Source organism: Balaenoptera physalus (assembly GCF_965194825.1).
Source record: "Balaenoptera physalus genome assembly, chromosome: 17".
In the NCBI taxonomy this organism is placed as follows: domain Eukaryota; kingdom Metazoa; phylum Chordata; class Mammalia; order Artiodactyla; family Balaenopteridae; genus Balaenoptera; species Balaenoptera physalus.
In genome coordinates this window covers 69483961-69507486 of record NC_138895.1, presented here as the reverse complement: position 1 = coordinate 69507486, position 23526 = coordinate 69483961, and the positions used below count along the sequence as shown (strand labels likewise).

Sequence of the window (23526 nt, the reverse complement as noted above, 5' to 3'; positions counted from 1 at the left end):
AGAATCACAATATTTTAGAATTCAAATTTTTTTTTTTTAAATTTATTTATTTAGGCTGCACGGGATCTTCGTTGCAGCAGACGGGATCCTTTGTTGCAGCACATGGGATCTTTAGTTCTGGCACGTGGGCTTCTTAGTTGTGGCATGTGTGTGGGATCTAGTTCTGTGACCAGGGATTGAACCTGGGCCCTGAGCATTGGGAGGGCAGTGTCTTACCCACTGGACCACAAGGGGAGTCCCTAGAATTCAAATACTTTTAGGTGAGCAATTTCTAGCTCATCGAAGTTGCCATCACACGGGAAATATCTTATATCCTGTGACTTTCTGTTGCCACATACACACACCAGCCTGGCCCATGAAGGTATGCTTCTAACAAACTGACAAAATGAGGCTGATGAAAGTGCTCTTGGGAAACCAATGCCTTGCATAATGATGGGGTATTTTTTTTTTAATTGTTTTTCCTGATGTAATCTGAGGTGTTTTTTTTTTTGGCTGCGTTGGGTCTTTGTTGCTGTGCGTGGGCTTTCTCTAGTTGTGGTGCGTGGGCTTCCCATGGCAGTGGCTTCTCTTGTTGCGAAGCACGGGCTCTAAGCACGCGGGCTCAGTAGTTGTGGCGCGCGGGCTCAGTAGTTGTGGCGCGCGGGCTCAGTAGTTGTGGCGCGCGGGCTCTAGAGCGCAGGCTCAGTAGGTGTGGTGCATAGGCTTAGCTGCTCCGCAGCATGTGGGATATTCCCGGACCAGGGATTGAACCCGTGTCCCCTGCATTGGCAGGCGGATTCTTAACCACTGCGCCACCAGGGAAGTCCTATAATGGGGTATTCTTTTAGGACTTTGGACAAAAGAGAGCATTTGGCTTACCATAACGTTATGCTTTGTGCCAAAAAAAAAAACAACAACAACAACAAAACACTCGTACGTACTCTGTGCTGTGTGTTAAGCACCATACCAGGAAAAGCACTATATCAGGAACTTTATATACATGATCTTATTTAATCTTTACATCAAAGACCACGTGCTGTTTCTACTCTTCCTTTAGAAATGGGTTCAGGGAAGTAATTTGCCAAGATGAGGAAGCCGGGAGCAGCCCTGTTGTGGAGCTGAGCCGGTGCCATCAGGAGAAGAGGAGACAGTGGCCTGGGTGCTGTTGGTATGGCGGATCGCTGACCAGGGGAGGACCAGCTGCTGGGGGCAGGGGGGCTGTCAGGTGGGCCTCTCCTCACTGCTTGTGCTCCGGCGCTGCCGCTGAGTTCAGGCTCAGTCCTGGTTGCACAGCTGTTGAGGTGGTGTCGTGTTCTTTATTTCTCCGTTCATCTTTAAAATAAAACCTCACCAACTAAAGTTCCTGAGGTTTATGCTGGTCCTTGCAACCTGATAGGGCCTAATACAAAGCTTTAAAAGCTTCAAATTTTTTTTTGTTGTGAAAAGTACAATAAGCCATTTACAAGTCACAAAGCACCAAAATTAAGGAGAACACATAATTTTTATACACACATAATTTTCATACAAAAGGTTGATCTTTATAGGAATTTAAAATAAATAATCTGAAAATCAGTGTCACTGATTGCAAGATAGGCATCTCGCTCTTTGACCCTCTCAAGGTGACCAGCCTCCTAAGTAGCCAAAAGATGAGGCGTCTGACATCTGTTCCGAGCCTGGGTGGCGAGTCTCTGGCGGAGATTCCTCACTCTCTCCATAAGATCCCATTCCGTGGTGTCCCAACGTGTTTTTCTTTGGTTTAATGAAACTTGAAAACAAAATTTTAAATTAACAACAGTTAATTTTAGCAATGGTATAGTGTTTAAAGGTAAATACGTCGCAAAAAATCAATAATGAAATGAATATTCTAAAAACCAAACTTCTTAAACAAAAAGCCTAACATATTACCTGCCCATGTGGTTCCATTTACAAGTCAAATATTTATTCGTTGAATTGAATGAATGCTATTAGAGAACTTATCTGCTTTTGGTTAGCTTTTTTTTTTTGATTTGGGAATACAGATGACCTTTTAAATTAGGAAGAAAGCTTGTTTAAGGGAGAATTTTATTTCTTTGCAATAGTAAGTTTCTTCACCACCGTGCTTATTGTAATGAGAAAATTCCAAGGTGCCAAAATTAATATTGTGAAATGTACACCATGACCACTTCTCCTAAAGCTTAAATAAATAAATCAAGTGCTTTTTATAGTGGCCAACACAGGGAGAGTCCAGAATCAAGATGAGAGCATTACAATGTGTCCAAGTGTAACAGTCATTTCACATTGATTTAGAGGGGCTAGTAAATACTGGAATTCAAAAAAGAAGCATCTTAAAAATATACTTCTCTGAAACTTAATTACATATTCAAATAGCTTCAATTTCTGAAAACTGTTTTTCCCCCAAGGAATAAAACATTTATGCTTTTCTTATTTTGCTGCCAAATAAGAAACTTGCCAAATGTCCTCAACTGGATTTTGAAATTTAGAACTATCTACTTAAAAAGTTCTGACGTGTCAGAATAGAGAACAGTTGAGAATCTCCTGTCCTTTCATTTGACTTACACATGACTTTTGGTTTAATTCACATCCTGACACAGAATTTAGAGATGCACATAAGAGTATGAGTTAGCAAGGATATTTTACACAACACTGGAACTCATGACTTGTTATCAGGTATATTTCTTATAAAGCTGGTCTTTTGGGGACATTATATACAAATCTGTTCTTCTAAAAGAACTCAAAACACATTGTTAAATTCTGCTTCATTTATATGACAGTTTCACTGAAAAAGTTGGTTGAAATACCGTCTAACAGTTTCCAGTCCCCTCCCCTCCTTTTAAAAACAAATCAAGTACTTTACTGGGGAAACTGTTAGCTCCTTTATGGGCTTAATGCTGTGACTGCATTTCTGTAAGATGTTTCCATCCCATCCCTTCCAGAAATAAACAAAAACCTCCAGTTAATTAAGTCAAGGGATCAAAAGGCAACTAATCAACATGGAGCCACTTGCCCTCAGCAGTTCTGAGCGAGCTGGCCCCGCAGTCCATCTCAGGGCCCAGAGCAGACACATGTTTCCAATGGTTGTTGGAGGGAACTCAGCCCAGAATAAGAGTTGAGAAAATTCAAATATGTAATAGCTTTGAAAACTAATCCTGAGATTTTCTTTTCACGAGGATGTAAAAAAATAGTCATGAATATCATTAATTTAGTTAGTGACGGACTTCTATTGGAGCCTCCAACTCTGTTTTGGGCAGCAGTGCTGGTGCTAGAGAAATAGTCGCACTAATGATATTTGGCAAGCTTTCTTTACTTGGGGTTCGAACTGACCCAGTTTTTCTCCCCAGCTGGAAACCTGAGAATCTTGCTGACTCCACTTTAGGATTTCCATGATCAATGCCCTGGGAAAATGGTCTCAACATGCTACAAATATAACTTAAGCCACAATCTTGCTTAAATATTGCTAAATCGAACATGACAGAAGACATCTTTCTTGTTTGTTGACTTACTCTGTGTCAAGGACTCCATTTCAGAAATGTCTTTTAACTGTGAGGTTCTGGGCAAACAGCTTGAGGCGACCCATTCATCTTGGCACCTGGGCACTATGTTATAAAAGTGAAAAAATAGAGAGAATGTTTGGGAGTGGATAGAAAGCCATTATTAATTCCAGACGGTCCCTAGTGAATTAGAATTGCCAAGGATAAAAAGTCCCTTACTTTTCTCTTCTGGGAAGAATGCTGTCACCAGTCAATAGGCAAGGGAAGTACAGTTAGAATTAAGAGCTGAGCTGAAGGTTTGGTGAAGTACTTTAAAAACACCTTTAGCTACAACAAAAAGCCAACAAACAACTGAAAAATACAGGTGTTAGTATAGAGATCCCAAACATTTGTTGGGAGAGACTATGAAATGTGATTAGCAAGCCTTCCTTGAGAACAACTGTGAGCTGATCACTACCAGCTTTAACCAGGCAAGGCCTGATCACAATATACAGCAGACCAGAAGCAGCAGTAGGCACGTTCTATTTTTTTAAAAAATATTTTTATTTTTATTATTTATTTTGGCTGGGCTGGGTCTTAGCTGCGCCACGTGGCATCTTTAGTTGCAGCATGCGGGATCTTTAGTTGCGGCATGCAGAGTCTTAGTTGCAGCATGCGGGATCTAGTTCCTGACCAGGGATGAAACCCTGCATTGGGAGCACGGAGTCTCACCCACTGGACTACCAGGGACGTCCCAAGCGATAGGCGAGTTTTACCTGGACTTATTAGAGTAGGAAGCATGGCAGTGTTCCACACCTAACCGGTGCCGCCTCCTATTTTTTTTAACATCACTCCCCTCACTTCAAAATTTATACTCACCCCTCAGCTGTGATTGTACTGTTTCCTAACTCCTACAGCTTTACATCCAATAAGACATCAGAGTCTTTTTGATTTTTTCATCCTAATGTCACTTAGGATGTCCCTTCCTTTCTACTCCCATCACCAGGATCCAAGCCTCCATGAGTCAGGTCCAGACTGCTCGGGTCACACTGACTCATGAAGATGATGCCTGCCTTTCACCTGGGCTCAAGAGCTTCAGCTAATGGTTTTTGTTTTGTGTGTGTTTTGTTTGTGTTTTTAAAAATTAATTTATTTTTTAACATCTTTATTGGAGTATAATTGCTTTACAATGCTGTTAGTTCCTGCTTTATAACAAAATGAATCAGCTATACATATACATATATCCCCATATCTCCTCCCTCTTGCGTCTCCCTCCCTCCCACCCTCCCTATCCCACCCCTCTAGGTGGTCACAAAGCACCGAGCTGATCTTCCTGTGCTATGCGGTTGCTTCCCACTAGCTAGCTATTTTACGTTTGGTAGTGTATACATGTCCATGCCACTCTCTCACTTCATCCCAGCTTACCCTTCCCCCTCCCTATGTCCTCAAGTCCATTCTCTACATCTGCATCTTTATTCCTATCCTGCCCCTAGGTTTTTCAGAACCTTTTTTTTTTTTTTTTAGATTCCATACATATGTGTTCAGCTAATGGTTTTAACTCATCGTTTTAGCTCAATGAGTCATTAAGATAATGTGACTAATTACCAAATGATTAATTTGAACTGGTGTCAGGGAATGGAATATAAGAGTCATCTTAAAATATTTGAAGGGCTATCATGGTAGTAAGCGTAATCTGCATTGCTCCAGAGAATAGTTTTTTTTAAAATTGTAGTTGATTTACAATGTTGTGTTAGTTTCAGGTGTATGGCAAAGTGATTCACTTATGTATTCTTTTTCAGATTCTTCTGTATTCTAGCTTATTACAAGATACTGAATATAGTTCTCTGTGCTATACAGTAAGTCCCTGTTGTTTATCTATTTTATATATAGTAGCATGTATCTGTTAATCCCATACTCCTAATTTATCCCTCTCCCCCCTTTTCCCCTTTGGTAACCACAAGTTTGTTTTCTATGTCTGTGAGTCTGTTTGTTTCATAAATAAGTTAACTTGTATCATTTTTTAAGATTCTACATATAAGTGATATCATATGATTTATCTTTCTCTGTCTGGCTTACTTCACTTAGTATGATAATCTCTAGGTCCATCCATGTTGGAAATGGCATTATTATTTCATTCTTTTTAAGGCTGAGTAGTATTCCATTATATATATGTATTACATCTTCTTTATCCATTCATTAGTTGATGTACATTTAGGTTGCTTCCATGTCTTGGCTATTGTGAATAGTGCTGTAATGAACATTAGGGTGCATGTATTTTTTCGAATTAGAGTTTTCGTCTTTTCTGGATATATGCCCAGGAATGGAATTGCTGGGCCATATGGTAATTCTCTTTTTAGTTTTTTAAGGAACCTCCATACTGTTCTCCATAGTGGCTGCACCAATCTACATTCCCACCAACAGTGTAGGAAGGTTCCCTTTTCTCTACACCTCCAGCATTTATTTGTAGACTTTTTTGATGGCCATTCTGACCAGAGAACAGTTTTTAATGAGAGGGTTTACAAAAAGAAAAGCAGGTTCAGCTTTACATAAGGAAGAAGCAACTTTTAAATAAAATACTGGCAGAAAATGGAATGAGGTAACGAGCTCACCAGCTCTATTAGTGTTCTGGCATAGGCTGGATAAGCACTATTGCAATGTTGCAGAGATGACTCACATATCAAATCCTTCCAAATCTGAGATCTCACAGTTCCTTGTCTCTCATCTGTCCTCTTAAATCCATCCTGCCCACGGCTGTTAGGGAGGATGAATTAAATGCCGTCTTGTAAATATCAGACAGCCAATGGTTCCCCCCCTTTGCTTATAGCAACGTTTCAAACACTGCTGAGCAGATTCACCTGTGAAACTTTAAAACAAAAATCTAGCTTTCCAGTTTTATTTTTAAATTATTTATTTACTTTTGGCTGCATTGGGTCTTCGTTGCTGTGCGCGGGCTTTCTCTAGCTGCGGCGAGCGGGGGCTACTCTTGGTTGCAGTGCGCGGGCTCCTCATTGCGGTGGCTTCTCTTGTTGTGGAGCACGGGCTCTAGGCACACGGGCTTCAGTAGTTGTGGCGCACGGGCTTAGTTGCTCCACGGCATGTGGGATCTTCCCGGACCAGGGCTCGAACCCATGTCCCCTGCATTGGCAGGCGGATTCTTAACCACTGCACCACCAGGGAAGCCCTTTCCATTTTTTTTAAATCTACGGAATTAAATGTGAGGTCCTGACTATGCATTTTTTTTTTTAAATTTGTAATGTATCAAAAAATTGCCAGTCACTGGCTGACTGTAACAAATTTGAACAGATAAATAGTACAGTAAAAAGTGAAAGTTCTTTTTTCTATACTTTTTTGCACTGCAACTTGCTTTTTTCCTTCATTTAATGTATTTATTTTAAAGCCCCAAAAGTGATTCTTATTATGTAAAATTAGTATTTATTTAATGAAGTGGTATTACCTGGACCTCACAAAATTCGAAAGGAACAAAAAGGTACAAACTAAATTTCCTTCCTTTCCCTAACCACGTTCGTTGCCCAGGAGGCACGCCCTGCACTCTGTCTTCCGCAGGCCATTCTGCTCTGCAGCCAGGCTGGTGAACAGGATGAAGCCACTGCTCAGCCTGGCACTGAAGGTCCCCATCACCTACCTTCTTCAGTGATATCTTTAACCATCCTTGTACAGAAGCTCTCTGCTCCGGCTGGCCCAACCTGAATCACCACGACAGGCAAGTCTCTGCCACTGATTAATTACTTTTAACAAGTTCTGTCTCATGCAAGGAGTTCATGGAGGCGTTTGGTTGGGGAATCCACAAAAATGATTATGGGAAAGTGCTGTGTGTGTGTGTGTACGTGTATGTGCATGTTTCTGGGAGAGATCCTCAGAGAGACCCATAGACTGTAAGTGGTTAGAAAATGGTGTAATATAACATTAGAACTGTAACAAAATTAAAAATCGCCTAGTCTATAATCTTCTCATTTTACAAATGAGGAAATTGAAGACCAGTAAACATTTCTTAATAGGCACAAATGAAACACAAGTGGGTAAATAAACTAACCAGAGGTACACAGCTTACCGACTCTGGCTAAGATTATTTAAACTCTGTCTTCGTTTACCCTGAGGCTGGGACTAGAACCCGGTGTTCCCGACGTCCAGCCTGGGCTCCTGCGCCGTGAAATCCTCCCTCCCTGAAATGTCCTCCAGTTGCTCTAAGCTCTTCCCTTTCTTCAAGGCCCAGTCACTTTAAAACCTGGTCCAGTGGCCCTACCTGGCAACCAGCATTTACGAATGTCATTAAAAAAATAAGTTTCACTGAGATAATTCACATACCACAAAATTCACCCCTTTAAAGGGTACAGTTCAGTGTTTTTAGTATACTTAGAGTTGTATCATCATCACCACTAATTCTAGAATATTTTCATCATCCCCCAAATAAACGTCTTACCCATTAGTGGCCCACTCCCCTACCCCTCCCACCCACAAACCACTAACCCCCTTCTGCCTCTACAGGTTTGCCTATTCTGGACATTTCATGAATAGAATCATATAACATGTGGCCTTTTGGTCTAGCGTCTTTAACTTAGCATAAGGTTTTCAAGGTTCATCCATTTTGTAGCATGAATCAGTAGTTAATTCCTTTTTATTGCTAAATAAGATTCCATTGTATGGATATACCATATTTTCTTTATCCATTCCTCATTTGGTGGATATTTGGGTTGTTTCTACTTTTTGGCTATTATGAATAATGATGCTGTGAGCATTCAATGTACAAGTTTTTGTAGGGATATGTTTTCAGTTCTCTTGGGGATATACCTAGGAGTGGAACTGCTGGGTCATACAGTCTCTCTACATTTAACCTTCTGAGGAACTGCCAGACTGTTTCCCAAAGTGGCTGCACCATGTCACATTCCCACCAGCACTGTTCCAATTCCTCTGATTCTCGCCCACACTTGTTAGTGGATTACATCCATGCTACTGATCGTGAAGTTGTCTCTCACTGTATATATATTTTTAATTTTAATGTTTTCCCATGTGGTTTTGATTTGTCTTTCCCTAATGACTAATTTAAGCTGAACATCTTTTCATATGTGTATTGGTCATGGTATATCTTCTTTGGAAGAACTGGCTGTTCAAATCCTTTGCCCATTAAAAATGTGGAGGGCTTCCCTGGTGGCGCAGTGGTTGGGAATCTGCCTGCCAATGCAGAGGACACGGGTTCGAGCCCTGATCTGGGAGGGTCCCACATGCCGCGGAGCGACTAAGCCCGTGAGCCACAATTGCTGAGCCTGCGCGTCTGGAGCCTGTGCTCCGCAACGGGAGAGGCCACGATAGTGAGAGGCCCGCGCACCGCGATGAAGAGTGGCCCCCACTTGCCACAACTAGAGAAAGCCCTCACACAGAAATGAAGACCCAACACAGCCATAAATAAATAAATAAATAAATAAATAAATAAATAAAATTTAAAAAAAAAAAAAAAAAATGTGGACTAATATTTTATAAGACATCACTCACTATTCAGCTTCAGTTTAAGTTTATGGGCCTGGGATTTTAGGGGCAGCGAGGGTCATTCACATTGTCCAGAAGGTTCTATTTTCTGGGAAACAATAAGAATTCCTCCCCATTGTTAATAAAGATTGACATTAGGCACAAATTTAAATAAACGATCTGTCATTGGCACACTCATCTGTTTCCTACTTCCTGGTGCCTCGCTTCTAGGCTCTGAGTGACAAACCAATGCTGAGCACTTCCAATCAATATGCCATTTTCCTAATTATAGCTGATTATCCTCCAGTTTTAGGATTAAATGACATGGATTTAATCTATACACCCTGATTAAGGCAATGATCAAATCCTTACACATTTGCCTTTTGAAAAATGAATGATTATTAACCAAACTATCTCTCATTGGTGAAATTTAGGAATGTTGAAAAAACGTAGATGGCATGGGAGGAAGACACCATGGAGGCGGAAGGGCCAACATGTAGGAAGACTACGGATGCAGGAAGCTTTTTGCAGTTTCTTTCCTTTTTCAATTTCTAAATTCGTAGGTTCTCCAAAAGTCTCAAATTTCTTTTCTTTCTAATGTTGGGGTAAGTGTGACAGGGTAGCGAGAAGTGGCAGCTCCAGTGGTTTGTGTCTTCTGTAAGCAGGTTTTAAACGTTTAATTTGTGACATTCTGCTCCCCACTTCCCCCAAGGGCTCCGGGCGCTATTTGGGACCTAAAGCCAAAAGCGTGAGAGGTAATGAGGGGTTTCAAAAGTAGCCTAATTAAATGATGATAGCATCTAACCTCTATTTTTGCTTTTCAATTTGTGCACTACAAAAGTAATTACAAAGGTAATGCACAGAGCATTAGTCATAAAAGCCCAAAAGCGGACACAACCCAAATGTCTATCAATTGATGAATGGATAAATAAAATGTGGAATACTCATACAATGGAATATTATCCTGCATTAAAAAGGAGTGAAGTACTGATATGTGCTACAACATGGTTGAACCTCAAAACATTATGCTAGTGAAAGAAGTCAGACACAAAGGACCATGTAGCATATGATTCCATTTATATGAAATTTCCTGAATAGGCAAATCTACAGAAACAGGGGTAGATTAGTGGTCGCCAAGGGCTGGGGGGAGTGACAGGAAATGAGGAATGACTGCAAATGGACATGGGGTTTATTTGGGGGTGTGAAAATGTTCTAAAATCGATCGTGGTGATGGCTGCACAACTCTGAATACATTTTAAAATATATGGTAATATAATACTATTGAATTGTATATTTTTAATAGGTGAACGGTATGGCATGTGAATTACATATCAGTAAGGCTGTTATTTTAAAAAGTAATACATACATTTTATAAAAGACTGAAACAATACAAGATATAGTAAAACAGAAGTTCCCTGTATCTGTACTCTATTTTAGAATTTTAAATTATTATTATTATTTTGGCCATGCCATGGGGCTTGTGGGATCTTAGTTCCCCAACCAGGGATTGAACCCGGGCCACGGCAGTGAAAGCACTGAGTCCTAACCACTGGACTGCCAGGGAATTCCCAAGAATTTTAAATTAAAATTTTGATTTTTCATTGAATGCCACTGTAAGCCTTGCACCAAAACCTAATGTTTGATTAGATCCTATAATAAGTTTCCTTGTGTTACTTTAATAAACTGTTGTTCTGAGGACCAGCCATTGGCAAAGCACACATTTTTACTAAAATTAACTAGAAATAGCACTTTGGGAACAAATCATAGTCTAGTACATTAAGGGGATGCCAAGGACCATGGAATAAAACAATTCTACAGGATGGTTGAGAAATTTTTCTTGGAGTTTTTTTTTTTTTAAACAGCCCCACCTCCTCATCCCACTCTTCCTGACCAAAAAGTGGTAACTAGTGATTACCTTTTAGCTGAGCAATAATTTGGCTAAAAGTGCCAAAATACATCTCAAGGATTTATCCATGCTAAGAGACCACAGTTAATGAATGAATGTGTAACACCATGAAGGGACAGAGAAGCGTTCACGATGCTCACCTTTATGGTACGGATGTTGAGCATTTTCTAAAGCATCATGTATCTCATTCTCTAGGAACCACCTTCTAGATGCATCTGAAGGAGCAGCAGCGTTCTTTTCTGATTTCAAATGAAAGTCTTTTTCTTCAGCTTCCTCCCACTAAATTCAAATAAATGAAAAAAAAATCACATAAAAATTGTGCTAATGCAAGTTCCTGTAGTGAAGTAGCCCCTTTTGTTTCCTCTACTTTATATTTCCAAGGCATGTAGGATTTATTTGGTATTAGGGAATTTGGGTGCCTGTCTTGGCTCAAGGCTGTTGAAGAACCTTGAAAGCAGAGGCACTTCTGATGTCCCTACCACTCAGTTCCTCAGAGTGCCATACAGGTCCCAACTGTCACTGAAATGACAATTCACTTCAATACATTTCAGATCTCAAATCTTATGGGATTGAGTTTTTAAAATTAATGGATGGAAAGGTATCCTTGAGAATGAAAGACATACTCCAGGAAATAGTGCAGAAAGGTTGAAGGGGGCAGTTTTTCTGATGACCTTGGAGCCAGGATACCAACCGTGGACTGCCCACCTCCAGGCTTTTCATGTGAAAAAGAAAAATACTTCTATCTTGCTTATAGTTACTGTTATTTTGGTTTTTGTTACTAGTAGCTACATATAATTCCTAACTGTTCAAAGTCTTTTACGTTGCTAGTATAAAAAATTAGGTAAATTAAAGTAGTAATACTATACAATCAGCTCGAACAAATCCACGAGGTTGGGAAGTTGAGACACTAATGTAACTGAGAAAGACACTTAGTCATTCTTAGGTGGCATCAACATTGGACTTCTCTGAGCACTACCTATTAAAATCAGATCATCTTTAAGATCTTTTCAAACACAAATTATGTGGTTTGATGCTATTGCCATTTGATTATGTACTATTTCAAGATTTAAATGATTAATAACAAGAAGTTTGTAACACCATTCTTACCTTTTTAGCTTCCCCCTCCATCACTGCATTTAATACTTCCATTTCTTTCTTTCTGTTTTTCCGAAGCAGTTTGGCTACTTCCTGGTAACATTCATTTCGGTGTAGATCATCGCATCTTTGTTTATGTAAAGCTTGAATTCGCCAGTCAGTATTTAGACATGCTTGTTCAGCTTTTGCCAAATTTTCTTCAATTAACTAAGAAAAATTCGTAAATTTCAGAAACAAGATTAGACTACATAAAATATGGTATGTCCATTCAATGTATCCAAGTGTCCAGGACAGATGTTCACAACCCTGGTTGCATATTAGAATCACCTCAGTGTTTAAAACAAACTGATGTCCAGGCTCCACCACAAACCAACTAAATCAATCTCTTTATCAGCTGGATATTGGTACTTCTAGAAAGCTCTTCAAGTGGTTCTAATGTATAGCCAAGGTTGAGAACTTCTAGGCTAAGGGATGGGTGGAATTAAACAATTCCCATGTTTCAGTCCTTTGAAAAGGAGTCAGAAGAACCTATTCTTACAGACTGGACAAAAGCCTATAAGGAAAAAAAAGGGGGGAGGGGATATTCTGAGGGGGGAAGCCAAGGGACAGAACAGAAGGTAGGGAAATCTTACACTATTCCTGGCTTTTGGAACTGGGCCAGGCCCTGCCACAGACCCATTTAACATTTCGTTAAAGGGATAATAGACAAAGTTCTGTCCTGAAGCCCCCAAATTCTATTTCCATTCATTTAAGCCAGCATTTCTGAAAGGATACTCCACAAGAAATTCTATAAAATAAGTTTAAGAAAATTTCTTAAAGATTCACAATGTGCCACATCCTCAAATCTGGCATGGAAAAAACCTAACTTTAAGACAGCATTTTCAATACTTGTCATCCCCATTTTATTTAATACTAGTTATTGATATTCTACAGAATACACTTTGGAAATGCTGGCTTTTATACCAGGCAGAGACCTGATGTTTTGCAACTAATCCACTCAGGGATAATTTCGGAGACTTAACAATGTAGGGCACTAAAATTTATAAAGTTATTTCCTTTGTATTTTCTTCCAAGTCTTGAAATTCTCAGAGTATAAAAGACACATGTATATGGCTGTCAGTGAAGTAAGTAACCTCTAAATAAAATAATGTGAGTTTCTAGGAACTGTGATAACTGAAGCAAAGAAACAAATTAACTTTACAGAGTTCAATATTAAATTCCTCCTTTTAAAAGAATGGCAGATGGTAATTCCTCCTTCTGTAGATACACTAAATTTATCATATTTTTACCTTCTGAGTTTTTTGGTTCTGAGTTTGATCTGTTCCTATCGGTCTATGAAACATGTGTTCTTCAAGATCCACTTTTCGTTTATAGGCATCTGCATCTTCTCTCATTTCTTTTGCAATAGCTTCTTGATTTCTAGAGAGATTCTGTTAAAGAAATCATTTGTAAAAAAAAAAAAAAAAAATCACCAATCCATATTAATAATGATGCTGGAACACAAAAACGTCTTTGCTCTTTTTCAGGATACCAAAACTGTAATCATCTAATTTTCAAAGTAAAAAGGAAACAGTGGTGACATCAGTGGAAATAAGAGTAAGGACCTCTGAAAATTCTCTCATCTATAAAAGCACTGAGATCACTGGCAAAACAAACTTCTTCAGAACTCTGGAAATTAACTGAAGGCTTACAGCAATCTGGGGAGCATTTATTCATGAAAATGGCTGAATCTTAGTAAGAAAGACGAACTTTATGGCATTTTAAACTTGCATTATTCCTATTCCATGCCACCCCTAAGCTCTGCCATTAGCTTTGAAAATCATTAGCCTGGCAGCCAATGGAGGGGACAAAATGGAGTTGAGGTCCTTCTAACTCCCATTCCCAGAGAACTGTCATCATCTGACTTGGAAGACCCCACTTTCAAGGCTGTTTTTATTTGACCTGACTCATAACTCACCTATAGCCTTTCCCCTGGGGATGTCTGCTGAAAACAATCAGGGGAAACTGTTGAACATCATGACTGTCCAAGGCAGTGGATCACAGAGCAAACAACGGGCCAATCAAAAAGCTTTGTAGGAAAAGCTGGGGAATCAGATACCTATAGGGGGCTTTGAAATGCTCCAACAGATTCCTGGGACTTTAGAAGGCCGTGTGCATGTGTAAAAATGTGCACGTGCCAAGGGCTGTGTGAATGCTCAGACCTGAGGAGGTCCTAAGCGCTCAGCTCTGGTGAACTGAGGTTTTGCAAAATCAGGAAGTGAAATCTAAGAGAGTTGTAAACTATCTAACTGAGCTTTGAAAGTGTGCCCGAACATGATGCACACGGTGCCTCTCGGCAAAGACTAGAGGTTTTTACTGGTTCAAGGGATCTAAGGAAATCTCTGTCTAGTCACCAGGCTACCTGAGTAGAGACTTCAGTGGCTATGCATGACAAAGAATACTTTACAGAATAATTCAGATAAGTCACTAAGCAAAGAAACAACAAGAAACCCTGGGGAGAGAAGAGAATGTGGTTTCCAGAAATGTCCTATTACTTAAAATAACTAGTTTTCAACAAAAAATTACACGATATAACAAAAAACAAGAAAGTATGGCCCTACATGCTTTAAACAGACATTAACCACATGATCGCCAAAGAAGATATAAAAATGGACAATGAACATATGAAAAGATGCTTGATATTAGTCATCAGGTAAACAACAAATGCTAATTGAGGAACATTCTACAATATATCTGGCCTATATACTTCAAAAGTATAAATGTCATAAAATATAAAGACAAGACTCAGGAATGGTTCCAACTTAAAGGAGAATAAGGAGACATGACAACTGAAACAAATGGATTAGCTTAGATTTTCTTTTGCTATAAAAGACATTTTTAGGACAACTGATAAATGTGAATACGGTTTATACAACAGATAATAATATGTTAATTTGCTGATTTTGATAATTGTACTGTGATTATGTAAAAAGAATTCCTTGTAGAAAATATACAATGAAGTATTCAGGGGTAAAAGAGCATCATGTCTGCAACTTACTCAAACAGCTCAGGAAAAAAATGTGTGTGTGTATAGACAGAAAGAGAAGGATAATGCAAATTTAGCAAAATGTTAGTATTTGAGAATCTGAGAGAAAAACACTTTGAAATTTTTAGTATTTTTCTTGCCAAATTTCTGTTAATTCTGAAATCATGCCCCCAGGGCCACCACTCCACCTCCCCTGCAGAAAAGATAGTAAAAAATAATCTCAAGCTTAGTTCAAATGAATGAATTCTAATTCAGAATCATAGGAGACTTAGTGTAAATTCCTGGGGCTCAGATTTAGAAAAAGTTCAGTGTAGAAACTTAAAGTGTTGTAGTTATGAATGGATGCTATGTTTTAAATCTTATTTAATGTGAGCAACAATCATATGCATGTTACCTGTTAGGTATTTGTAGTTATCGCTAATTTCAAACAGTCTGACTTTTAAGAGGGCTGAAGGAAGTGAAAACATGGTTTCAACATTAAATAAATGAGTAACATAATGCTTTTCCCCCGACAAAAAATATCTACAGCAGTAACAAAGTTTCCTTTTCCAGTGTCTTGGAAACTGAATTATACATGCTAAAGTAGGTACTTGCTGATTTGATTCCAGAAGATTGAAATTTAGAGTGCTTTACAGTTCTTATCTGACTTAACCTTGTAGGATCTTTGTGAAGTACTGGGTTAATTTTGCAGTCACTATTACACAGATATAAGAAAACTTAGTAAGTTAGTAAAAGATCCTGAGGCAAAATCTGGGGCTTACATCTGGTGCTTCAGACACTAGACTAAGTTGTTAAGAGAAACATGAATTAAAGAATTACAACAAACTGTGCATTCAGACATTCTGGCTACCTTACAATCCTGGATAACACTATACTCTTCTTGAAAAAAAAACAAATAAAATGAACATTAAAAAACCTTGAATAAATTGTCTAAAAAGAGTTCGTACAAACTCTGCTTTTCTTATATTGGAAATTGTTGATTTATACCTTCTCATAAAGTCTTTTTTGTGGTTCGAGTTCCACATGTCTCATTTCTAGGTCTTTGGCTGTGGCAGCAATTTCTCGATCTCTCATATGTACCTACGGCCAAATAACAAACTCTGAATACCAAAAATAATTTACAAAAATATTTTTTGTTTAATAGATTTAGTAATCTTGTAATATGAACAACCCGCTAAATGCATTTAAAATAATAGGTATTGGGTTTTTGAAACCAGAGTAATTGCCAATCTATTAACATTCACTGTGGAATCTAGAAATAATGTCTGAGTTAAAGTTAAGCATAATTTTCTAAAAAAGAAAACACAATTACCATATGCTCATCTGCCCAGACTGGGAGAACAGATGGCAGTTCTTTCCATATTACATTAGCCATATTATGAGTTAGAAAAACTTGAGCAATTTAAATTCACAGTGGATAAAAATATAAAATGTTTAATCTTATTCGATATAACATTTATTTAATGTTCTTTTTGATTAAACTTCTATACTTTTCTAAATTCGGTTTGGCAACTAGTAATTTCAAGTTAAAATTTACTGTGGACTGTTCAACCTGTATGTGCCCTGCTTGGACTTAGCCAATTTAAAGTTCACCTTTCTCAAAATTTGATTACTTGGGAGCTTTTCACTCCTATACACTAGAGGATTTGGATCAGGAACTCTTTAGATAGAGATTCCTGGGAACTGTCTTAAATACTTGGCTGCCTAAAATGCTCATTCTTTAGGAGTGAGAATAACATGATATGTGTTTCAGAACAAAACAAAACAAACTATAACCCATGAGGCATCTAACCTAATCATTTCATCCAACCAGTAAACGGTTAATGATTGCATTACTACTTACACGCCTAAGGCAAAATGTTAGATATTGTAGACAAACTATCAAATACATATAATCAGAGAAACAAACAGTAAAAATGAGAGTATAGTGGGATGTGCAAGGACATGCATCCAAGGAGTAAAAAAACCACGGACTGAAAACCAGTTCAACTTAAAGAGGTTCCTGAGAAAGCAGTTAGCTCAAAGGTGGGGACACTTGAGTTGATGAAGCAAGAGTAGATATAATGCTAAGAGGTGGAGGAGACGTTTGGCATAGCAAATAATGCTTTTTAGGAATTTCAATTACAGAAGCTCTTTTGCTCATGAATTTTCAGAGATACAAACAGCTATGTACCAGAGCAAAACAGATCAACTTTGCTTGCTACTAACAGATGTCTGTGTCACTTGTACGTGTCACTTTGGACTCAAGCAGTCTTTCCTGCTGGCGCCTGAACGGTGAGTAGAGAAGCTTCTGCTATTTAGCAGGGTCAGAGCTCACGATCAGACCAGGGAGATGGAAGGGCAGGAGGCTGGAAGGGGAGGCAGAGGCCAGATCGTGCCACTGAAAGGACTTGGCAGGATTCTTTCACCAAAAAACTGCCTTCCACTATCTCAAGGGGGTTTGGAATAAAGAGATAGAGTTCTAAGCCTGAATTACTTTTGGAGAAGAACATAGATTTTCTAGAATAATGAATTATCAACCTCATTTACTAGATGAAATAGTTAAAAGAAATCATGGATTTTAAAAATCAATTTAAAATTAATTGGCTTTAAACAAAACAAAGTATTATCTCATGCTATAAAAGAGATAATAGATTATTAATATAGATCAATGAAAATCTTAAGAAAAATTTAAATATTTACTACTTTATCAAAAGCAAGTTTGAAACTCCTTAATTAGTTTACAAATTCAATGCAATCCTAATAAAAATTCCAGTAGGATGGGGGGATTCAGAGAGAGAGAGGGAGAGATAAAATTTTCAAAGTCTATTTGAAATGATAAACATTTGAGAATACTGAAGAAAACTCTTTAAAAGGCACACTAATTGTGGTAATTAGGCCTACTAATTAGTAAAACATTACACAGGTGTTATTCAAACTGTGGTACTGGCTTAGGAATAGACAGCAAAGGAGATCAAGTTTATAAGGGAACTGAACATTTAATAACCATCAGCTGGCAAAATGACTGCTAATATTCAACAAATGCTGCTGGGAAAATTGACTTGCCTTTGGAAAGAAGTAAGCTTGGTTCCTAACTCATTCCTTACATTCAATTTTCAGACACATCAGGGGCTGGCAAACTTTTCCTGTAAAGGGTCTCAGAGTTAAATACTTTAGGCTTTGTGGGACATAGTTTGTGTCAGCTATTCACCTCTGCCATTGTAGTGCGAAAGCAGCCAAAGAAATATGTAAACAAATAAGTGTGACCGTTTTCCAATAAAACTGTATTTATGGTCACTGAAATTTGAATTTCATATGTTTTAAAAAATTTAATTTTCATGTCATGTATTATTATTCTTTGATTCCGATTTTTTTTTAACCACTGAAAACGTTAAAACCATTGTAACTCACGAGCCTTACAAAACAGGTGGTGGGTCAGATTTGCTGGCACACAATCATCTGCTGACCCTTAGGGACTTCCCTGTGGCACAGTGGTTAAGAATCCGCCTGCCAATGCAGGGGACACGGGTTCGAGCCCTGGTCCGGGAAGATCCCACATGTGGTGGAGCAACTAAGCCTCTGCACCGCAACTACTGAGCCCAAGCTCTAGAGCCCGCGAGCCACAACTACTGAGCTCGCATGCCACAACTACTGAAGCCTGCGCGCCTAGAGCCCATGCTCCACAACAAGAGAAGCCACCGCAATGAGAAGCCCGCGCACCGCAATGAAGAGTAGCCCCCGCTCGCCACAACTAGAGAAAGCCCGTGCGCAGGAACGAAGACCCAACGCAGCCATAAATAAATAAATAAATAAATAATTAAAAAGATAATCAAAGATTAAAAAAACAACAGAAAACTACAGAACTAGAAGAAAATAGGCATAAGTGGTAATATAACCTTAAATGGGAAGGTTAATAAACATGACAGAAAACCTAGAAGTCATAAAAAACTAATGAAGTTAGTTATCCAAAAATTAAAATATTTTACATGATGAAAAAAAGACACTGCAAACATTCTTAGAGTCAAACACAGACTGAGCAAAACATTCTCAACAGACAAAAGGATTAATGCCCTGACCCTATGCTGTGAGGCAACCACTATAGCCACATATAACTGTTGGGTCACTTAAAATGTGATTAGTCCTAATTGAGGTGTGCTACAAGTATAAACTGACTACTAGATTTCAAAGACTTAGTACAAACAAAAGGTAAAACATCTCAATGACAATGTATACTAATTACATACTGCAAAGATAATTTCAAATATACTGAGTTAAATATTATTAAAATTAATTTCACCTGTTTCTTCTTACTTTTTAATGTGGCATTAGAAAACTTAAAATTACCCATGTGGCTCACATCATATTTCTATTGGACACTGCTGCCCCAAATGATAAAAGAGCCTGTGTAAATTGGTAAGAAAAAGAGTAACTTGGTAGAAAAATGGAGAAACGATTTAGATATGCAATCTTTAGTTCTACAAATGAAGAGACAGTTAACATCACTAGCAAAAAAACAAAAAAAAAACAAAAAACAAAACCATTTTTCACCTATCACCTATCAGACTGGCAAATATTAAGACTGATGCACTCCAAATTGACTAGGGTATCGGTACTCTTATATTCTTAAAATACCTAAGTGGATTCATTTTTGGAGGACAATCTGGCATACCTTGGAATTTATTCAACAAAAATATGTGTGCAACTACTCAAAGATTTGTACCGAGAATGTACAATCTAGCAGTGTTTCGTACAGCAGAATACTGCAAACAACCTAAATGTCCAACAGCAAAGGATTAGTTAAGTAAACTATGACATGTCCATATAATGGAATACTGTGCAACCATAAAAAAAGAGAAAGATATATAACCATTTTAAAATAATTTATCTCTGGGGATGAAATGAGAGAAGAGTGGAGAAGGTCCATTTTAACTCCATATATTTTATAATGGAAATCTTTTTAGACTAGTGACGTGTAAATTTTTATATTAAAAAGGAGCATTTCCCTTCACAATTAACTTCATGGTTCTCTAAAAGAACAGTCATCAAGGACACTCATCAACTTGACTCATTTTCCTGGCATTTCTAAAATATTTAACCATTAATGAAATATAAAAGAGAATAAGAATAGCTGGGGGCGGGGGGGGGGTGGAATTACATAAAACTAAAGGGGCTATTTAGTATCCCTTGTGAACTCTAGGAATAATATTTAACTTGAAGGTGTTCATTACATTTAAATGAGAGTTAATGGAGATAATGTATGAGAACTAAGAATAATAAACCTTTCTCTCAATTTCATCATCCAGTCTTCTTAGCTCCATTTCACGCTGATCTTGCTGAGGCTGCAGAAGACGCCTTCTTGCAGCATCTTGTAAGTGCACTTCCTTTACTTTCAACTCTCTTTTCACAGCAGCTAGTCTTAAACACAAAATACATCAAGAAGAATAAATAAAATCATTTCCCAATATATATTTAAATGGAAAAATACTATGTTTCACAACAATGAAAGGCCTGCCACCGATTTTGGTCCGCTTTCCCAATTCAACTGGTGCCATCATAATATGGGTTTTTATAATATAGAAATGAAAATGCTCAATTACAAAACAAGCCTGCATTCATGAAAATGACAAGTCCACATGCAATTGGCTATTTCTTCATACTCAGAAATTCTCTTTAACAGGTCTACTACTCAGATCACCTCAATACAATTAATATCCTTTATCTGAGAAAAGAAGGCCCCAAAATACTCCGATGTTACCAAAGATTATGTATGCTTATTCTTTTCGAATTTTAGAAGGCTAATGGCTCAGTTCAGTAATTTTTTTTTTAACTCACACCAGAAATCTGTTTCATAAAGTCCTATCCAAAAATAAGAATCAACAAACACAGAAGTGATTTTCCCAACAATCAGCCTTAGTCTCAATGCTTATCCCATAATCTTAACTAATTTAAACATTTTGCCTTATTAACGTATTATTCAATAAGCATTTAATACTTCTTTCCCTGTCCTCCAAAGTATGAAATGCACAATGAGAATCATTTTATGTTTCATTTTCAGGTCACACAGATACGTTTAAAACACAATTTAAAAAATTATACTCCACTAAAGACAATTTACCCAGCACTGTGTTGCAAGGCACTTCTGCCCACTGCAAAAGGTACCTTAGATCTTGTATTACTTCTGAATAATCAGAGCACGTTATATTATACTCAGTATAGCTTTAGAATTACATTTTACTATATGCCAATTTTTTGAAAAATGTATTATAATTTCTTTTTATTAGCTTAAACATTTGCGTAATGGAAATAGCAGAGCTGGGTAATACTATATAAAGTGAAACTATATAATTATATATAATTTCACAATAATGAAAGAAATAAAAATTATTAAAATAACTCAGATGTCCAGCTTTTTTCAAAGTGTTAAACATACTTCTGTCTTTGCTGTATCATCTCCTCCTCCTCTTGTAAGAGCATTTCTCTCCTTGTTTCTTCAGCTTTACGAAGCAGTTCCTGTGTTTGGTACCAACCTTCATCTTCAACTCTTTGCTGGTCTACTTCAGCTTGCATGTCTTCAACTACCTGCCTAGAGTACATAATATTTATTATTATAACAAAACGCAAATGAGAAAACTGAGTAATTTAAGTCCAAGAACAACCAAAACTCAAAATGTATATACCTGATTAACATGTAATTGTTTTACTTCCATATGCAAGAATATCTTTAAAGATATTTCCATCCTTCAAACTCTAATTTTATACAACTTAATAATTTACATGTCTTTTTCATAAAAATTTTGTTTATATTTATAATAGATTTTGTTTTTATCAAAGAACAACCATTCCATGATTACCTCTCTCTTAAGGAATCCAATTGATCATTCCTTATTCTTTCTCGTTCCTGTGTCTGATAGTCCGCAATAAACTTTGGATATTGATTAAATACTGGGTATTGCCCTTTTGTCAGTGCCACAAAAACATCAAGCATGCTGTCTGGATGAATATCAGCGGGTGTGGTGTCCATGAGATGATAAACTTCTCTAATTACAGCACTTATATCCAGGTTATTCCGATGGTGAAAAAAAAACTGTAAGAAAACTTCGCGTTTAAATTGAGATTTACCTAGTAAAGCAATTAAGGCAGAACTAAAACGAGTTTAAACATGTAAATGTGAATTTATCTTTAAGAGGATTTTTTTTTTGCCAATTCATGAAGCGTTTCGTAACCCAAGTTTTAAAATGAAGATCCAGTTTCATATTTTAAAAAATAAATTTATACAACCATATTATGAAATTTTGAAAGAAAACTTTTAAAATTTTAACTCAAAATGAAGGCTTCCTTTATAATAGAAGACTGCTTCGACAATGAAATAAATTCTTCTACTGGAATTTTTTTTCTTCAAAATCCAAAATAAGTAAATTCAAAACTAAATTAGCCTTTGAAAATAACCTTGGTTTTTAAAAAATATCTGACGTGTTTCCACATTATCTTGTTCTGCTGGCAGATCCAAATTCTAATATATATACACACATACATACGTATATGTACACATCTTGTGATCATGAAGTAAAAATGAAGTTTAATTTGATAGGAACCACAAAATAAGTAACAAACAAACAAAACCAACTTAATTCATCCTGTTACCAAAAGAACCTCTCCCTTTGAAAACTACCTCTAGGGGCTTCCCTGGTGGCGCAGTGGTTGAGAGTCTGCCTGCCAATGCATGGGACGCGGGTTCGAGCCCTGGTCTGGGAAGATCCCACATGCCACGGAGCAACTGGGCCCGTGAGCCACAATTACTGAGCCTGCGCGTCTGGAGCCTGTGCTCCGCAACAAGAGAGGCCGCGACGGTGTGAGGCCCGTGCACCGTGATGAAGAGTGGCCCCCACTTGCCGCAACTAGAGAAAGCCCTCACACAGAAACGAAGACCCAACACAGCCATAAATAAATAAATAAATAAAATTAAAAAAAAACAAAAACGACCTCTAATGCTTTCTTTCAGTCACTGTCCTCAAAAGTCTCATAGTTACCATTCTGCATGTGTAATAAGCATCCAGATTATCACAGACCAGTTGGGTCACTGATAAGATCATGCACAGAATAAACAACTACCCAATTGTTAAACATCCTTTAAATAGGCAAAAAGCACACAACTCCAATATTATCATGATTCTTCTCTGAAGCTATGATTTTAGGACTAGCAGTCAAGCTATAACTGACTACAGCTACGTGAGGGCCAGGATGCAGTGGTATAACTTATTCTCTTCTATATTCTTACCACCTGGCACCAGTACCTGACATATAGTAGGTACTCAATAAATAAATGGATTTTTAATGGAAATAAATGAAATTTGAGAACCACTACTTAAGAACAAGGATATGTACCTCAAAATCATCTTTAAGATTACAGTTGAGCAAAGGAGCTCTAGAACATATGTTGTAGGCCACAACAGTCATCAGGAGGAACGAAGGATGGTTGGAAAAGACATTATCGAATAATTTTAGCCACTCCTCTCTTGTCAGTACTTCCGAGAACACAGTTTCAAGAAGAGGCCATGCATACAGCTAAAATAAATAGGAAAAAATGTATTAGTTCTTGA

The 23526-nt window shown here is 37.7% G+C and overlaps 1 protein-coding gene across 9 annotated transcripts in view; it reads right to left on the bottom strand.

Annotated features, from left to right (window-relative positions):
- Positions 1-1461: 1461 nt before the first annotated feature.
- TBC1D31 (TBC1 domain family member 31) overlaps positions 1462-23526 on the bottom strand; it is a 61652-nt gene continuing 39587 nt past the window's right edge. For 6 of the 9 annotated variants that reach the window (XM_082433142.1, XM_082433147.1, XM_082433146.1 and 3 more), the window contains 10 exons: positions 23312-23491; positions 21781-22013; positions 21360-21512; positions 20209-20344; positions 15938-16030; positions 13215-13355; positions 11938-12132; positions 10971-11109; positions 3480-3572; positions 1462-1744 (listed from right to left, as the gene is read on the bottom strand). In XM_082433142.1, the coding sequence (XP_082289268.1) occupies positions 1611-1744; positions 3480-3572; positions 10971-11109; positions 11938-12132; positions 13215-13355; positions 15938-16030; positions 20209-20344; positions 21360-21512; positions 21781-22013; positions 23312-23491 (1497 nt within the window). In that variant the 3' untranslated portion in view covers positions 1462-1610. The remainder of the gene's footprint in view (positions 1745-3479; positions 3573-10970; positions 11110-11937; positions 12133-13214; positions 13356-15937; positions 16031-20208; positions 20345-21359; positions 21513-21780; positions 22014-23311; positions 23492-23526) is intronic. The other 3 variants (XM_082433145.1, XM_082433144.1, XM_082433148.1) reach the window with 3 other exon arrangements.